The sequence below is a fragment of the Psammomys obesus genome, unplaced genomic scaffold, assembly GCF_907164565.1.
Source record: "Psammomys obesus unplaced genomic scaffold, mPsaObe1.curated_primary_1811, whole genome shotgun sequence".
Classification (NCBI taxonomy): domain Eukaryota; kingdom Metazoa; phylum Chordata; class Mammalia; order Rodentia; family Muridae; genus Psammomys; species Psammomys obesus.
The window spans coordinates 37,603,975-37,623,877 of NW_026585895.1; the positions used below are offsets into that span (position 1 = coordinate 37,603,975).

At 37.8% G+C, this 19,903-nt stretch overlaps 1 protein-coding gene and 1 long non-coding RNA gene across 3 annotated transcripts in view; one reads left to right on the top strand and one right to left on the bottom strand.

Moving 5' to 3' along the window:
• The first annotated feature begins 3,058 nt into the window (after positions 1-3,058).
• The window catches only part of Zeb2 (zinc finger E-box binding homeobox 2), a 33,974-nt gene continuing 17,129 nt past the window's right edge, over positions 3,059-19,903 (top strand). Inside the window, exons 1-2 of one of the 2 annotated variants that reach the window (XM_055600247.1) lie at positions 3,060-3,125; positions 17,819-17,920. In XM_055600247.1, the coding sequence (XP_055456222.1) occupies positions 3,080-3,125; positions 17,819-17,920 (148 nt within the window). In that variant the 5' untranslated portion in view covers positions 3,060-3,079. Of the gene's footprint in view, positions 3,126-17,818; positions 17,921-19,903 lie in introns of both variants that reach the window. The other variant, XM_055600248.1, reaches the window with a different exon arrangement.
• The window catches only part of LOC129671352 (uncharacterized), a 50,932-nt gene continuing 44,615 nt past the window's right edge, over positions 13,587-19,903 (bottom strand). Inside the window, exons 2-3 of the long non-coding RNA XR_008719343.1 lie at positions 13,805-13,854; positions 13,587-13,640 (exon numbers count right to left, since the gene is read on the bottom strand). This is a non-coding gene — a long non-coding RNA (uncharacterized LOC129671352). The remainder of the gene's footprint in view (positions 13,641-13,804; positions 13,855-19,903) is intronic.

The window sequence follows — 19,903 nt, forward strand, 5'->3', positions numbered from 1 at the left end:
AAAGAAAGAAAGAAAGAAAGAAAGAAAGATCAATGGTTGAAAAAAAGCCAAAACAGCACTGTCAGCCTGTGTAGCTTGTGACTGTAGCAGCTTTTTTTGTGTGTTGGTCATGGATCATAATTTCAAGGCTCTTAATATACAATGATCCATATGAGTGCCTTGCACACCCTGCTGTCCCCTGTAGTTAATGGAGACTGTGATGTAAGTGCTCTCACCTTTATAGTAAATAAACAAGCATTCTGGACTCAAAATAATTAAATAAAATGTAAATCCTAATATCATTAGGCTATTTAGACCAAGAAAGTTACCCAGCTATTACCTGTCTGGCTCTGATGATTGGTCATGATTTACTGTTCTTTTTCTTTATTATTGTTCTAAAAGTGCTCTGATGTGGTGCCTTGATGTCTAATGAAAAGAAATCAGTCTCAAAAAGCTCCTCATTGTTTATCCTGACTTGTAGATAACACATTTTTCTTCTGATAAAATATTTTTCTTATTTATTGTTTAAAACACACAATATAGACAATAATTCTAATTCTGGTGTGTTTTATTTAGGAGTGTTTTCTCCCCGGTGCCTGGCTGTCTGCAGTCATACCTCAGCACATAGCTTTCCCCTGAGATAAGCCCCTCTCCTTTGCTCTTTCTCCCCTACGCTCTGTAGTTTGTCTGCAGGATGCAGGTTTTGCACTGAAGAGTGTAGAGGAGTTCTTACTGTGCCTTTCCGGTCCTAGCACAATCAAAGTTTTGTGTTTGGAGCTGTCCTTGACATTCTTTCGTCCCACAATGGGGTGGACACAGTGTGCTGGAAACCATGACATCATTATCATTGACACAGACTTAAATAAATCACCTGCATCTTAGCCTTGTTCTGCTTATTCAAGGATTCTTCATCCTACAGAAGAAAGTATACTTTATTTTCACAAACCTTTAGCTCAAGGGTGACTGGAAAATGCAAACTTTTACAAGTGTTTGAAAAATAAATATACTATGTGGTTTTAGACAAGTATTGCTGAGTCAGAGGTCTATCCTGAAAAAGGTTAAAGATGAGAAAGGAAGCCATTGAGGCTTGCCAATAGTTGAGGGGAGGTATTCCTAAAGTGTGTATCATTATGTCCTTATGAATGTGGATTTACATAGACCCTAACACCTGAGAACGATCCACGACTCATCTTAGCAGAGTGAGTTTAGTATCCAAAAAGGAAAAAGGCTGGGCTCAGCAAGTTGGAGTAAATGCTTTCCAGGTAAATGTGTCACCGTCACCTCTGAACAGTTGTGCAATGTTTGGTAAAAGAAGGTTACAGCTCCTCAATGCACAAAGGGCCTAGTGCATGTCTGTGTAACTGACATTTAAAAATCTGGAAAGCAGACACTTACTGTAACTTCTCTTTACCTTTTCATAAGAAAATGACAACAAGGAAGGAAGTGCAGCAGAAAATCTTGTATATTATCACCATTATGTAGAAAGTAAAAATAAATAAATAAATAAATAATAAATTTTAAAAATAAAAGCTGTTACCTGTTTTCCCCTCAGTGACTCACTGTGCTCTCAAATGGAAAACTTATGATTCTTGTGACTCTTGGCTACCAGAAGTCACATGATATAAGTGAGGACAAAAGGCACAGAAGCTATATTTATTTCTAGTACTGAACTCAGAAATACCTATTTTGTTTCTTTCAAACAAAAATACCAAAAAGAGCTTCCCAAACCACTGATTATTACAAATGACAATACAATGATGATGTGTATTGAACTTCTAAATGTTCCATGCCAAATATCCCAGGGAATATATTCCTGGAATAAAGGAGATGCCTAGGGTCAGGAGTTAATTTGAAGTGGGTGCAGAGTCTAAATAAATATTACTAAAATTATGTGACTATTTTGAAGAATGGCATTAAATTGGTATCTATGTGTGTTTGTGCATCTGACAGGAACATGCTGTTTCAGCTTTGATTCCACATACAGATAGAGTCAATTTTGCTGTAACATTTTCTAGTAACTGTTTTTCCACCTCAGTAGTGTATTATGTGATAAACAGAAAATAATCTGGATAAATTTGAGAGTTCTACTTACAGTTCCTCGAGTTTTAATTGAAATGATTACAGCACAGTAATTTTCATCTTAGATCATATTCTGTTCTCATTAGCATTGTCACTGTAAAGCTACAGGTTTTTTTTTTTAAGTCCATGTTATGTTTGTTTATCTGAAGTATTTTGAACTGGCAGCTTGCCTTGCTCTGCCTTCCCACATACTCTATAATATAGTAGACAGGAACATTTCTTATTTTCTCCTTTAATTGAGAACATTACCATTTTCAAAAATGGCTTTTAATCATTCATGAATTTTCACCTTCAATTCTACTATTTTTATTTTTATCTTAACTAAAACATTGAGCTACTGTTTTCTCTGTATTTTTTTTATCAGAAATTGAAAATGATTACCTGTGGAGGCACAAATGCTTAAAACAAAATGCTATTTATGAGAAATAGGGGAGGAGAAATAAAAGAAAAAGACTTCATAATTTTATGCAAAACAGTAAATGGATATTTTTAATGCATCTGAAACATTAGCTTGTGAAATGAGGCATTTCAAGTTTTGGTGTACAAAATTGGGAATTTCTTTTTAAAAGTATGCTTGCTTAGACTAACACCATCATAGCTATAGTAAGAAGAAAGCAAGAAAGTAAAGTGAGATACTCTGATGTGCCACTAAGCACCCAGAGTTAGCAGTCACTTTTGACTCAACTCTTATTGAAAGAAATAACATCTCCCCACTGTTTGTTACTAGAACTGCCACCAGAAGAAAAGCCCTTCGTTTGCTTCAAATAAGCACCTCTGTTTTTCACAGCTTGCAGTGATGCTTAAAGTAAATAAGTTCTTGTGCAGCCAGCACTGTTGAATTCATTCAATCGCCTGAACAAAGCTACTGTTTACAGGTTTACAACAAGCCTTTTCTATTTCTCTTGAAAGGCTCCTCCTTGTTCCTATGTTTGGCATGCTTAGTATAGTAAGCCTTTCTATAATTTTCAAATGCTAAAGATAATTTTCTCCCACAGAAGAAATGAAGGAAGATTATGATGCTATGGGGCCAGAAGCCACGATCCAGACCACAATTAACAATGGTACAGGTAAGTTACATTTGCAATGCAACACCATGTTTGTTCCATGTCATGTGGGTTTCCTGAATCTGATAAAACACAGACCATTTGCACCTCCACAATTAACAAGAAGTTAGACTTCACAGGTCTGGTTTTCTTTCAAGTTTGAATTTGCCACATCTTTTACTTTATTTGGCAAATTTGTCTTCTACTACCATAATGCCTCTAAAGCTCTAGAATATTGAATTGTATGAATGGACTTATATGAATTTCACAGTGTGACTTATATGAATTTCTAGTTGTAATTTTTATCTTAAAAATATATTGCTAAATTATAATACTATATGCTGGTATTAGCTACCACTTGATGTCTATCACCGAGAAGTCAAGTGATATGATGTAATACAGACTGCAAAATAATTTTCCCAAAGCCAAATTTCCATTAACATTCCCTATAAAAGTTAATCATTTAATTTCTCTCAAATTCTCTCTTCCCTTTTAAATCTCTGCATCTGCTAGAGGAATCAAATAATATTTCTCAGACAGACTTTTAAACAAGAATTAACAGTTCTCTTCTCTTTAATTAAACTGATGGATAAGCAGCAGGGAGACAGGAAGCGGTGTTCTACTGGGCCCACTACTGCTGGAGGAGAGCGGGAGGTTAAGGTGACAGTCCATGCTCTAAGCAGCATCTCCTCTTGCAGCACAAAGTGACACGGACTCACTGTGCACATGTCTCTTTCTGCATGGCCCTATCTTCATGTTTCGAACAAGCCTCCCCCCCACTGTTACAAAGGCTAGCACAGTCCCCAGTTCAAAGTCATCTCCTAACACCAAGCAACAATGGTCATTGAACTGCTTCCCTTCAGCCTGACAATGAGAAACTGTACAGTTTTATGTGGCTTCAGACATGTAAATAATTAAGATGCTATTCACACTTGCTTATTATTATTGCTCATGCTATCTGTACATACTCTTATTACTTAAGAGACTATCTTGAGTGCAAAGTAAAAGAAATATTTTTTTAATTCTTATTTTTTTCTCCTTTGAATAATGTCAAATTTAGTACAAAACTGAAAGTGTACAACCATGTGGTTCTAGAAAAATCATAGAATCATGCACTGATAATTCTGATTTCTAGATGCAGCTTCAGCAATACCTAGATTACGACCCTGGGCAAATCAGTTCTCCTCTTAGGAACTCAGTTTCCATATCTGTAAAATGCACATGGTGAACTAGTTGACTGCTCAGAATATTTCTACTTTTAATATTCTATGTTCCTGGGATACCGTTTTTTTTTTTTATAAAAATAGACACAAACCCAAAAAATTTTATGTAAAATATAATAATAAAATACCATGAATTAAGTACTCCCCTCGAAAATGCTGGTTTGTGAGATTGCAAATGGCCTTAGGTTCCCTTAAAGAAAACTGTTAAGTCTCAGCTTCAAGCATTAATAAAGCTGATTTCATTTCCTTTGTGAGCACTGAGAGGGCAACAAGGTGACAATTTAACAGCCACTGTGTATACCTGAGTCCAACATGAGGTTAACGGAAATTATTCCAATCCAGGGGGGTTACAAATCAACCTTGAACACCCTTTCGCCAGGTTGAAGATGCCTTTTCTCCTAATACTCACTGTTTCTTTGACTTCATATGTATTCAGTCAATAAGTAAATCAATACATGTTCATTGAGTGTTTTCAATATAGTCCCTGTTGTGTGCATGTGTGGGAGAAGATGGGCCAGGAAGCCTAAGCCATGGTTATTATTTAATTTGGGATATAAGCTTAATTCACAAGAAAAATACAAGCAGTAAGTGAAAATATGTGGTAAATAGGCAACAAATGGTAGGAATCATAATTATTTGAATTACAGAAATAGAAAAGATCCTGCAAAGTGGAAATTTGTACACGTTTTATGAAGGAATTTGATTTTGTTTTGTTTTTCGAACACAGGATTTCCCTGTGTTGCCTTGGCTGTCCTGGACTTGTAGACCAGCCTTGAACTCACCTGCCTCTGCCTCCCAGGTGCTGGTATTAAAGGCGCGTGCACCACCCCACCCAGCTCAGAAAGTTGAATTTGAACTAAATGCATTTTCTGTAGTCAGGAAGGCACAGGGAAGGAAGATGTGGAGTATGTAAGCCAAAGGTGGGGGTGGAGGTAGATGCTAGTCAAAGGACAGTGAGTGAAAAGACATGGCTGAATTAAAGGGAACTTGTGGAAAATAACGTTGTAAATAAAAGGCAACTCTTTGAGAATATAAAGAGAGCATAAAAGGAAAGAAGTTGGGTCATGTTGTACCATCATGATGTCTCTGGGGAAAACCAGACGACTCGATAGCCCTATTATGCAGCACTGTTATGCAGCCATGAAGTGGTTTTTAAAGAGTTTGTCATAGGTGGTGAAGTGGGGAATTTTCAACAAGACTTCTTAATAACTGAGTGGCACAGGTAAAGAGGACATGTGTGTTTGTGAATATGTTTTGGATATGGTGATATTTGTTATCTCTGGATCAATAGATCTACTCATCTTTGAGAAGATCTTGAATCAGTTTTCAGACACATTTTCATATAAAAGTTATATATACAAAGTGCACTTGTGTATATTGTGTGTGTGGTGGGGAAAAGTGCAGGGTGTTTCTTTTCATTCTTAATTGAAACCAAGGACCGGAGAAAGCATGAGAGTCATGCAAATATATTCAGATGGTATTTAACTGATAAGACTTGGAGATTCACAGTGAAGAATGGGTTGACACTGGGCCTTTTGGTAGGTAGGAAAGAAATATCAAATTTACTAGAATAAAAAAAGGTTATAGGGAAAGAGGAAAAAAAAATCCTGAAGCAAAAGGTTTTATGAGGACTTTGCAGCCAGTCCTGATGAGACCTGATAAGATAGCATTAGATGGAAGGGAAAGAGGACCTCCCCTATCAGTGGACTTAGAGAGGAACAGGGAGGAGAAGAGGGATGGGATTGGGAAGGAATGAGGGAGGGGCTACAGCTGGGATACAAAGTAAATAAACTGTGATAATATAAAAAATAAAAATTTAATTAGAAAAAAAGAAAGCTAAAAAAAACACTTCAAAAAACGGAATGCTGGGCAAGCATGTTGGACTTGGTGTTTAGAAATTTAGTGGCACTTTTCAGTTTATGACTCAATCATCTCACAGAATAAGTATTTTGTTTTGTTTTTCTTCTCAGACATAAGTTTAGTATGTTTTAACACTTGCATATTTTTAAAAATTGAAATAATGCACCGTTTTTTGTTGTTGTTGGATTGTTTGCTTGTTTGAGTCAGTGTTTCTAGGCCAGGCTCGCCTCACAGTCACAAGCGTGATCTTGAACTGCTGGTCTTCCTGACTCCACTTACTTCCCAAGTACTGGGATGACAGGCATGAACTACCATGACTGGTCTTTCCTCTTCCTCCTCCTTCTTTTATGTGCTTTTGAGGCTGACCTCTGGGTGCCATGCATGCTAGGCAAACACTCCCCTGATTGAAACACATCCCTAGCCCTTGACATTTCTTCTTAATACAGCAGCCCCTCATCTCCTCTGGAGTCTCAAGAACATTCTAGGAACTCACTGATTAGGATAACCTTAGCTGGCTGGCCAGCAGAGTCCAGGGATTGCTCTGTCTCCACCTCTTTCATACTGCAATTACAAGTGCATGCTACTGTATCCAACATTTGATGAGGGGGGTGGTAAAATCAAGATCTCACTTTGTTGCCTTGGCTGGCCAGTAGCTCACTACGTAGACCAGGCTGGCCTTTACCTCATAGAAATGCCTCAACCTCACTAATGCTGGGATTAAAGGTGTGCCACCGAGGCGTGGCCATATCCAGTGTTTTCACATGGGTTCTAGGGATCAAACTTAGTCCTCCTGCTTGCACAGCAAGCACTTTCCTGGCTGAGCCATCTCCTCAGCCACTGACTAGACAATTTCAAAAAAGTTTGACATCCTGAATCACATCACAAGTTGTTACAACTCCTTCCATTGTTCTGCTATATCATTTAAGGTTCAAGTATGAAAGAAAGTTAGGAAGGCTATTCATTATTATTGCATCTATCCAGTGGGTCTTCTACCTCATTTAATCTTGAACCAGCGTCCTTAAATTGTAGAAGAGGAAGATTTAATAGTGCTTATATATAATAATTATATAATATATAATAATGTCAAATATGTTTTCATTCTTTCACAACTGACTACCTTCAGGATTCATTTTTTCCTCAGCCTGAATAACCATCAATAAACAAACACTCTTCTTCATTTGTTTTTCATCTTAAGCAGACAAAATTTAAACTGAGGCTTGAGGGAAAAAAACTTAAAAAAAATGGAATATTTAATATGTGCCCTCGGGGAACATAAAATTTTATAGGGCCATAGTAATAGGTAGACAAAACTTGCAAGTAATAATTGTTTTTTCATTATCTCTGCAAATCCGTGGTCATTTATTGAGACCCTACTAAGCCTAAGACTATTTTGTTAAGCACCCTGGGGAGAACAGTGAGCAAAGAGTAACCAGACCAACAAAAGACACACGAATGAGAAATGTGTGCCAAATACGTAACACAATGTTCAGACAAATACTGATCCATTACTAACCCGTGTTATTATTTTTACTTATGACAATATGTGTACGTGTTAAGTTGTTTCATTTGAGGTGCACCAATCTGTGTGGGTCCAAAGGCAAAACGTTGTATATGGTGGAGTTTCCTGACAAGAGAGCTGGGCTGTGTTAGACGTAGAGCAATAAAAAGATGCCTGGAGATTTCAAGAAAAGTTCTTGAGGAGAAGAGCTTCCTGAACATGCCTCTGGGGGAAGAAAGCAATGGAAAGCCTGGACGTATGAAAAGAGACTGGGGAAGCTATTAGAAGGGCGTGATGGGAGAAGGGGTAGCAGTTTCTTTGTTTTTTGTTTGTTTGTTTTGTTTTGTTTTTAGTAGTGTGTCAGAGAGGAAAATGATAGTTGAAACGAACTGACCAAGTTTAAGGTGTTCAGGGCATATTTATCATATAGCTTGTACTCGTGAAGTGAAAAGGAAAAAGATCTTCAGTTACCATCAAAGAAGTAAGAGTAGGAATGAAATCTTGAGTAGAAATGGAGAGTAATTGCTGTGGATTGTGTAGAAATTCGGTCACCATCAAGAAAGAATACTCTGTTTTGAAAACATAGCCTGAAATTAGGTACGTAAATACTTAAGTCTCTTTACACATACTTGGTATTGTAGGAAATAAATAAATAAGAAAGGAATATATCTTAGTTTGAGAAAGCATGAATAATATAAGAATAAAAGTTCAAGTTCCAAGGTGAACTAAGGCAAGCGTCCAAAGCAGCCCAAATAGACAGACTGAGGGACCTGTCTGGACCTGGTTATTGTGAAGTGCTTGCTCTAAGGAAGTTAGGAATTAAATGATGAGGACGAGGAAAATGGGGAATTAGAAGACACACATACCTGGTTTTGGTTCTGAAAGATTGTACTGTCTCGACCATAGTGAAGTATGGAGACTAACTATCCATGTTGTTAGACTGGGGGGGGAGCACAGTTTGGCATGGACTATTACATGTTTGTTTGTTTGTTTGTTGAGACAGAGTCTCAACATGTGGCTCTGACTGTCCTAAAACTCACTATGTGGACCACACTGGCCTTGAACTCACAGAAATCTGCCTTCTTCTGCTTCCCAAGCGCTGGAATTAGAGGTGTGCACCACCTTGCAGAGAGGACCATACCTTCTAACCAATGGTAGCCTGGAGGAAATGTAGTCACAGGACATATATCATTTTACTTGAACTACAGAGGCAGTGCCCTAAGACTTGATGCATTGAAAGATAACTTTGGGCTTCAGAGCATTATAGTTACAACCAGGTATGGCAGAAAACATCTCTAAATCTAGCCTTTGGGAGGCAAAGGGATGATGGGGAGTCTGAGGCCAGCCCTGTGCTACATAATGAGTTCAGGAGTCTGTCTCAAAAAAACAGAAAATTCTTCAAAACCTTTTTAGAGTAGAGACTCCGAAGGCCAATGCTAAGTTGTGCTTCTCCATATTCCCCTCAATGTTCGTAGTACTTTATGTAGTGCTGGTAGTTAATAAGCAGGTCATTTCTTGAGTTAAGGAATAAATTAATGATGAGTGAGCTTGTAAAACAGGGAACAGTGGTTTGGATCAGCAGTGTGAATTAAGAAGTAGTTTGACCCAGCCTCTTTGCTCTGTATGTCAAGACAGATGCAAGCAGGAAGGGCTCTGCGGGAAAAGCCTGTGAGGGATGGGATATTACCACGGGCTGACATAGTTTCATTTAATCTGAAGGAGTGGAACACATGTAGGAGGATGTCATTAAGCATGTGGGGGAAAAACAAGTAGTATGTGAAATAGGAAAGCAAAATGAACCGTGAATGAAGTTCCCTTTATGTCTCTCACTATGTTAAGTTTAAGGCATACTTTTTTTACCATATACACTCAGAATAGCCAGTGAAATAATAGCTTATAATGATTCATCTTTGCAGGGTGCTTTGGAGAGTTGTAATTTATTGAGTGCATTTGAAACTTGATTAAAAATAAGAAATACTAAAATTAGGAAAAATGCAGTCCTTATATGTTAAACAGAAAGATTAAGCATCTCTAGGAGAGAATCTGAAGAATTCTTCCTTCTGCCTAGTGTCCTGGTTCGCTTTCTGTTGCTTTGATAAACAACACAACCAAAGGCAACTTGAGGGGGGGAAATGTTTATTTGGTTTACAGGTTATAGCCCATCACTAAGGGACACCACAGCAGTCAAGGTAACAGCTTTAAGCAAAAGCCAGCAGAGAAAGCTCTTTACTGGCTTGTTATCAAGCTCATGTTCAGCTACCTTCCTTATATAGCCCAGGCTCTCCTGCCTGGGGATGATGCTGCCCACAGTGGGCAGGGCCCTCCTCCATGAATTAGCGATGGGGGAAATGCCCCACAAGCATGCCCGAAGGCTAGTTCTTCCCATGTGGGTCAAGTTGACAACCAAAGTTGGCCATAATGACACTCAGTAATTCAATCTGGATCACCATAGAAATAAATAAAGACAATGAAAGAGAGGCAAGGCAAGAAAAAAAATTAAAAAGATATAGGATTCATCAAAGTAGGAACACTTTCAGTACATAAGTAAATTAAATTTACAAAAGAAAAGCTTGTGGGGCTCCTGTCCCCTCCAGGTCTTTCTATCTCCCCTTCTTTCATAAGATTCCCTGCTTTGCCCACAGTTTGGCTATGAGTCTCAGCATCTGCTTCAATACCCTTCTGAGTAGATTCTTTCAGAAGCCCTCTGTGCTAGGATCCTGTCCTGTTCCTTGTCTCCTCCTATTACAAATGTTTATACTGTTTGCCCTTCTGAATGAGGATTAAGCATCTTCCCTAGGGTCCTCTTTCTTATTTAGCTTCCTTAGGAATATAGATTTTAGTATGTCTATGGCTAATATCCACTTATAAGTGAATATATACCATGTGTGTCTTTCTGCTTCTGGGTCACCTCACTCAGGATGATCTATTCTAGTTCAATCCATTTGCCTGCAAATTTCACGATTTCCTTGTCTTTAAATTGCTTAGTAGTATTCCATTGTGCAAATGTACCACAATTTCTGTATCCATTCCTAAAAAATTTAGGCCTAGAGGGACCTGCAGAGACCAATGCTCCAATCAAGGACCATGCAAGGAGAGGACCTAGACCCCTGCTCAAATGTAGCACATAGGCAGCTCAGTATCCAAGTAAGGGGAGCAGGGTATGTCTCTGATATGAACTCAGTGGCTGGCACTTTGATCATCTCCTCCCTGGTGGGGGAGGGGTAGCCTTGACAGGCCACAGAGGAAAAGGGTGCAACTAGTCCTGATGAGACCTGATAAGCTAGGGTCAGATAGTAGAGGAGGAAGACCTCCCCTGTCAGTGGACTAGGGGAGGGACATAGGGGGAGAAGAGGAAAGGAGGGTGGGACTGGGAGAAGATGAGGGAGGGGGCTACAGCGGGGATGCAAAGTGAACTAATACAAATAGTACAAATAATACAAATTGTAAATAATAATAAATCAATAAAAATAAAATAAAAACAAAGAAATGTATAGACATAAAAATGAGGAATAATTTAACAGCATATGCCACTAAAGTTGGCATTTTAATTGGCTTTTCTCATACTAATTTTATAATGTAAGAATGTGACATTTAGAATTATTCACATCCTTGTGATCTTTTATGTATCTAGGTCCTTTTCAAATGTTATTAAATCAAGCATGATAAACAAAAACTACAAAGATGGAGTGTTTCTCTCTCATGTTGAAATCACTGTGATGTAGTCGAAAGAACAATGGGCCAGGAGTCATGATATGTAACCTCTGTATCCAGCTCTTCTGAAAACTACTTTTGTAACTGTGTGACTCATTCATTAACCTCACTACATCTTGGTGGCATCAGCTTGTTCAATGAGAAAATCAGCCTAGACAATTTGGGCTTCCCTCCCCTCACCCTTTCTCCTCATGAAACTGTCTTGGGAATCATAAACTAAGAAAATAAAAGCTGTGTTGATGATGTGGGAACGGAACCTCTGTGCTGCACAAGGCATGCACCTTATACCATGCACCACGCCTGTAATTAGGCGGGTCTTACATTTATGCCTTTTTTTTTTGGTCATTTAATTACCTTTACTAATAAGTTGAACTTACTAGTTCTTAATACATCAATCTAGAAAGTAAATCATGTATATAAATTTTTAAAACTAAGATGAATAGAAAAATGACACAGTTTCCCATTTGAATCTAAAAGGATTCTTTCCCTAAGTATCTCCAGTTCTGAAGTTTGCTTTGTCTGTATAGGGGACAAATGTCCCTATAGGGACATACATCCCTATACTGTCATGTCTGGCTTTATTCCTGATCATTTTAACAACTTTGAACAAGGTACCCTATAGTTTCACTTTCCTCTGGCCCCACAAATCATGTCCTGAACAGAATCCAAACAGTAGAGTTTAAGCTTAATACTATGGAATCAGATCAGGGGTTTATACCTGTTATGTTAATAACAGTTCAGTCCAGGTGTACAGGTCAGGTGTCCTCGTAGCGAATGGACTCTCAGGAATGATCCTGGCCTATGTTGTAAATCTCATCTGAGGCAACAATACAGTAAGTAGTCTGACTTCTCTGGGTAGGGTGAGGCCTGCAAGCAACAGGCTCCACAAAGCATGGATTCCATCCATTCAGCCATTCTCATAGAAGAAAGAGGGAATCTTAGAGCAGGAAAAGTTTTAATGCCTTTATTTTCTTCATGGTTTTATAGCCTCAACTTCCCCTTATTTCTCTTACATGGGATTTGAATTAAAAGTTTGAAATTTGCTAGCTCTTTTACAAGGATGGAGGCCATACAAGTTTGAACATCAGGTATCTCCCAGCAGGAGCTGAGAGGCTTTGAAGTGTTAGCAGTCATGCTGGGGCAGAGAATTCAGTTCATACTTAAGAGCCCCACAAGGACACACACTAATCTGCTACTGTGCTACTGTGAAGCAAGTCGTTTTCTTCTAGTTTCGCTATGTCACATTTTCAGGGTTGGAGAGTTTTTGTCATTCAGTCAGACATCTGTCATAGAAACAATCAGTTATATATATATATATATATATATATATATATATATATATATATATATGCAGATATAAATATATCCATATATGTACACATATACATATATGAACACATACACTTATATATGTATATGTGTATATATATGTGTATAAGTGTATATATATGTATATATATATGAAAACTTCCTAATTTTTTATCAATGATCAAAAAATATAAGAAAAACAGAATGAGCACAGGACGGACAGGAGTTGTCAGGGATAGACCATCATAGGTGTGCACCTGGAAGAGCATCTTCACTTCCTGGCTCATGAGCTCATGGGGTGTCATGAGCTTTGTCTGCGATTAGGAGCAGCCATCTCCACTTTGCAGCAAGAGTTCCCATAAGAAATGACAAGCACGCCTGGCTTCTTGCATGGCTCCTTCATTCAGCCAACAAATATTTAATAAGCACTGTGTTGTCATGTGCTTATTATCACACCTGTGGTTTCCAAGCACTTCCAAAATATTTTTTCTTTATCATTGTGTATGGGTCTCCCATAATCCATGTTATTCAGACTTTTTTAATTGAAAAGAATACAGAATAATCTCTCTAGACTTACCTAGGAGGTAGATAACATATTGATAGTGGCAATTAATTATTTCAAAGTATGTATTGCTATGACTTTAGGGATGCCCAAGAACATGCTGGCTCATTTCACAGGTGAGAAAATTAAGAGCCAAACACAAAATAAGCAAATCAAATGGGGAGTCCCAGGCTCTGAGTTTAATCACACGGTCCATACCTCTAGAAGCTCACACATGTGGCAGAGAAAGATTCAGTGTGCTGTGATATCCTCAGTGATTCACATTTGCAGATTCCATCCAGCAAGCAAACGAGAGGGCTGCAAACTCAGACTGAAGTGGTCAGACTTGTCTGATGCGAAGACATTCCATGATATCACTCAAAAGCATGCTGTGTGTGCTATATGAGACAGAAGAGAGAGTCCTTCTTGCAGGGGTTCTTAATTTAGACAAGATTTCCTTCAAGGCTTGTTAAAACACAGATGGTTAGCTCTGGAATAGGCCTTGAGAACTTGCATTTCAAATAAGTTCCCAGGTATATTGACACTAATATGCAAACCATACCTTGAAAACCAGTGAGTATCCAGAGCAAACACTAAATGTTTTATGGCTTTCTGTGAAGAAAAAAAAAAAAAAGTATGAACTGCTGAGCAAAATTACCTTCCTAAAATACAGCAACACTAATCCCAGATTGTTAGGTTACATAGTTAAGGGAAAGATGGACACATATTGTTTAACTGGGGAATTAAAATTCAATACACTGCATCATTTTGTGCTGTTGCATTGCAAAGTCATTCAAAGGTTACTGTAAGTCTCTGGATCTTAATATTCACAATCCTCTCATACAAAATCAAACTTTAAAATTAGCCTGCATCCCTGACTGGGCTACTTCCTGCTGTGGAGGGAAATATTTGATCTTGCAGACTGCTACAAAATCCCACCTCCTATTCATTCTTCATCTCTCTCTTCTAAAGCTTTTAGCATGAATCTCACATTGGTATTTGAACATGCTTCCCCAGAGAAGGCTAGATAAGAGCAGGGGTGGAGAGACCACCAAGATGCCTAATTCTCAGCAAAAGAAGAAACTTCTCTGTGGCTCTTTACGACCCTCCCCTGGCTTTATACATGCCTCTGTACCAGTCGGAGGCTCTGAGGAGCTGCTGTGTGGCCACACCATGAGAAAAAAAACATCCCCATCCCTTCCAGCTTTTAGATATCTGGTGCCAATATATGTATGCTGATATTTATTTATTGGTCAACTCTATACAAAGTAGTTGTAAGAATTCAGCTACCTTTGCATATGCCTTCTTAAGCCCCCTCAAAATCTATGCAAAATTAAATATAAGTTTATGTCTTCTTTTTATGTCATCTATTAGGACTGAAGAAATTGTTTGCCATATGGGTGGAGAAGACAGTTACATACATGACTTCTGCTTCTGTCCCTTTTGCTTTGACATGTGGCAATGTGGATAGAAGCTAGATTTCCTGAAAGAATTACTTATTCATTCTGATGATTGCCAAAATGGCTTAACAATAATATTCAAATATATCTTTTCAGTTCTTTTTTTAAATTTATTTTTATGTGCATTGGTGTTCTGCCTCCATGTCTGTTTGAGGGTGCCTGATCCTCTGAAACTGGAGTTACAGACAGTTGTGAGCTTCCACGTGGTTGCTGGGAATTGAACTCAAGTCCTCTGGAAGGACAGGCTTTGCTCTTAACCACTGAGCAATCTCTCCAGTTCCATCTCAGTTTGTAATGAAAGCCGAAAACATGCCACATGTTAGACCAATAGCAACAGAGCAGTTGCCTTCTTGTTCTAAATGCGGGAAATAAGTGGCAAAAGAAAACAAGAAAAACAGAATCAGCATCAGGGTCACATTATAAACTCAATGACCTGTAAAGTATAAGTAAAGACCACTTTTAGTCTCTCATTGAGAACGTATTCTAAGCAACTTAATTATGGGAACTGATGGGTTCCTGAACCAGTCCATGCTTCTTTTTCACTGAGAGGTCTGCTAACACTGCTTGTTTTTAGGCAATTGCTTTAAAAGTCAGTTTAGACCAACATTCATTATCTACCTTAAAAAAAAATCAATATTTTCCCAAGATAGTCTTAAAAGTATTTATGAAAGTATTATTAATAAGTATGACTAGTAAGACTGACTAACATATTTAAAAGAAAAGAGAGACTTTGCTGACTTGAAAGGATCTAGGAATTTATCTACCAATATTAAAATACATATAGCCATGAGGAAACATTTTTAATTAACATTCTCTTTTTGGATGGAGAAAAGTTTAACTAACCTTAGGGAAGGTTGAGATATTTGCACGATATTAGGGTAAATTTTAGGACTAAATGCAAAATCCCCGGAGAAGCTATGGGAAGAAATTACTTGAGGTTTCTTGTGAATTTTTTGTTATGGTTTGATGATAAATACCATGCAAATATCCTCTGTCAGTGTGTTTTGGCAGTCCTTCCAAGGCAGCCAGGGAGTGAGGAGGATTATAGAAAGAACAAAAAATGAGGCTGATTTTATACTAGAAAAATACAGCGGGGAATTCTGTGACTTCTTAGCAAGTTCTCCCCCTCATTCCTGTGTCCACTACACAGTATTATAAAATCTTTGTAAAAACAGAAATACAAACTTCCAAATACAATCAAGATTCCATCCTTGCCAACAGGAGTAACCAGATGCACCCCCATCACTTGCTGCAGTACTGCGAGCAAGTGGGGTTTTAGTGTTCAGAGACTGGAACATGACATAGTTCAAAGTAGGTTTCTGGGGTGACGTAAAGTAAGGAGGGGGACAGTACAGTCACGGGGAGAGGTAGCACAGCCTCAGAACATGCAGCTGGATACATGGCCACAGGACGGCCATCTTGTCTCTGCTTCTTGCTCTCTAGTCATGAACCTTCCTTTCCTGAATGGAAAGCATCAGGCCCTTCATTATGCATCTCACCTCTGCAGTTATTTTGAGGGGACAAGCCTTGCTGTTCATTTTGGAACGAAGTCCTGAAACCATAGGGAAGGGATCCATGGGCTTTAATTTTATCTCTTAGCCTCTTCTTAACAAATGATTGGGCTTGTTTCAAGTGCAGATAAGCAATTCGGAAAATGAGAGCAGGATCATACTGTAAACAGCTTTTGTCAGCATTGTAAGATTTGGTGGTGTGGGGATGAAGAGCTGTGTCTAGGAAAAGGAAAATTGTAATGAAAAACAAGAAGCTACATTTTTTTTCATGGTGGATATGCTGGCTCTTTTACGTTTGAATGCTAGCTCACTTTAAGTGGTTATGGATAGATGATCAATAGCAGATCTGCCCCACATATACGAGGGAAAGTCCTAAGGAAGTCAATACACTTAAATGATTAAATGACATATTCTTCATGAAGCCCCTCACTGAGGCCATGTCTAACTCCTGCAAGCATTTATGAATCCCACGTAATACTTCATCACATTGTCTTATAATTACCTAAATTGAGTTGAGCAAAACTCTTAATCATTAGCTCAGCTATCAGGTATCTTCTTTCATATTTTGTTTTGTTTTAATAGTGTAAAGGCACATTATTTTTCACATTCATTTCACAATGTTTCTTTAAAACCACTAGTTTCTTGGCGAGATACTCAGTGTTCAAGATCCCATAGATTACCAAAGATGATCCTTAAATAGAATATGTGATATGAAGTCCTTTTGTCTCCACCCCACTTCATATAGAAATCTAGCATGACAAAATTTGATCTAGCAATCAAATTCCCTTTCCAAACACCAGAAGTGTATCTAGATGTAGTTTAGTTTGCCTCTCCAGAAAAATCAGAATTTTTCTCCCTTTTAAGCCCAAAGACTATTAATGCAAATCCAATTGAATTTGCATTTGATTACATTTCTGATGGAAACATTCATATGCAAATGAAAATTCATGCAAAGATAGCCAGATAATTCAAATAGTTGCTGAAATATCAAGATAAAATTAGGATATTAAATGTACATCCGTCCACTTTTACTGGGTTACACTAAGGTCATCAAGTGGGACAATATTCTGAAAAGCCTCAAATAAATTTTGTTTTTAAATACTCAAATAGGCATGTGTTCAAAAGGGATGTGTAACTTTACTATGAATTGTCAGAGTATGGAAACAGATGTCAACCACTATTAAAGTTAGTCATATTGTTTTAAAAATTCACCTTAACTGGATGAGGTGGCAATGCCTTAATCCCCCATTCTGTATTCTGTATTCTGTATTCTGCATTCTGTAGGCAGAAGCAGGTGGATCTCTGAGTTCAAGGCCAACCTGGTCTATAGAGTGAGTTCCAGGACAGCCAAGGCAACATAGAGAAACACTGTCACAGGAAAACAAACAAACAAAGAAACAAAAAACAAACAAACAAATCAAATAAAAGGATTCATTTAAAAATTGACCCTTCTTCTATCATAAAAAGCAAAAAGTAATTCTTGTTAAGACTACTTTAATGAGCCAAAAAAATGTACAAATAGTTTGTGTAAGCTGGAGATTTCCACATACTCCCTAGGGAGCCAGTGGGACAAGTTCAGTGACATTATCATTACCCTCCCCCCAGCATTATCCTTTGGAAGCACCTATGGCCTTGTGAATGGAACAGCAGAGAGTTTAAGTGATGCCTATCAAATCCAAGGAAGAACAGATATAAGCAAAGTTCAAGGTAAATCTATTTATCTACTACCTTACATTCCAAACTCATTTTTAAGGGGAATCACAAACCTTGGAATCAGACAGCTGTTCTTGTTAAACTTAGAAGAATTTGGAGTGAGAAAAGGAAAAGACTTGAGGTCACAGCCCACAGAATTGTTAGCACCCAGTTTGGTGGTCCATAAAATAGAATTCTCCTTATTTTTCTTTTGCTCAGTCTTATGTTTATCCATGACTTCAACCTTTTTTAGGATTCTAGTGTTTCCTGCTTTGGCAAATATCAGTACCCATTTATTGGATTGAAAAGTCCTAAAGATAAAGAAGATAGTTCAGCATGTCACTTGGGCAAGCTGGATCTTTCCCCAAGTCTTAGAGACTACTATGGAAATTTCTCTCAGTTCCAGCCACTTTTCTTCACCTCTGCCACCACTTCTTTAATCTTTGTCTCTTGAGTGACTTAAGAGATAGCCTAACCCCACCTTCCCCTCATCAACTCTTTGAGGAGAACCTACTCTTTCTCCTATTCCTGTCATATGCTAGCCAGAGTCATCATTACAAAGTATAAGTGTTATCATTCCCTGTAACTGTCCTCCTTGCTTAATATCCTTTAATACCTTCTTTTTGGTCCTAGAATAAAAATGAAAGTCCTTAGTAGGATACTGCCTCCTGCATGTTCCCATTTCTGCTGCCTCTGCTCCCCAACATCCTACAGTTTTATTTTTTGTTTGTTTGTTTTCCCCTTTCACTCTGCACTCCAAATTAGATACTGAGATGTCCATGCTCCTTCTAGCCACCTATACATACACATGTTCCTGCTCCAGCTTGGAGAGTAAGTTAATTTCAAACTTCTGCCATTAAGGCTTTTCTGATCTTTTAGACACCATTGGGTGCCTGTGTTATCATACAACTACTTTTGGCCATGATATCCAATCAAGTTTGAAGCAACATATTTATTTTTGAGATGGTGTCATTTGGATTATTCTTTTTTTTCTTTTCTCCCTTTCTTTTCTCCTTTTCTTTCTTTCTTTCTTTTTTATAGCTTCCTCAAGGGCAAGGTTAGCTCTGTTCTTTGCATAGGAGAATAATACTTGTTTGTTAAGGCTTTCAACCAATACATGTTGAACAAATGGGAGATTCTATTTTTTAGTCTTCTCATCTAAAATCCACACATTTATAATAATGTGAATAAAAAGAAAAAGAAAATTGACTAACTTGTTTGAACATCGTCACATCACAACTTGCCAAGGTTTCATATAGCAAACACTGAAATGTTTCTTGTAGCAAAGAAAGTATGGTGAAAGATCTAGCAGAAACAGAGGGAACTGCTTTCAAACCATGGAATCAGGAGTCTGCCATGCCTTGTGCCAGCAAAGCACTTTCCCCAGCAACCGTAAAGAATAACTAACAGCTACTCTTCCAGCTCTACATTATGCATAATCATCTATTTGGGATGTGTAAGCCACAACTAATCTCAGGGATGTATCTAGAGACTTTAAGTATACCATGTCTTGTGACACAAATCACTGAAGTTGGTTCACAACTATTATTTCATAAAAATAAAATAATAGCTTCAGAAGCCGAAATCATGCTGCAGTTTTATCAGTGTATCTGTATCTTGATTATTTTTTTCACTTTTATCAGTTGTGAGCTTAATTTTATTTCCTTTGACTATACAATGTTGAACAAAAATTAAAATCACATTGAGAGAGAATGCTTTATTCTGTGACTTTTTAGCAAAATCACTTTATTGTATTTGTAGAGATGTCTGTCCTTTCACATTTGTTTCAGAATATAGATGCTACAGGTTCAGGAATCCCAGCCCATTGAGCACTCAGACACCAGACTCAACTCAGCAAAGGTTTATTGAATGCTAAACAGAAACTAACCGGTCAGGGCCATAATCTGGACTCAGGGAGCCAGACTATGACTTTGGTCTGCTCCTAAGGCAGGTTTTTTTATACAAAAAAAAAAAAAAAAAAAAAAAAAAAAAAAAAAA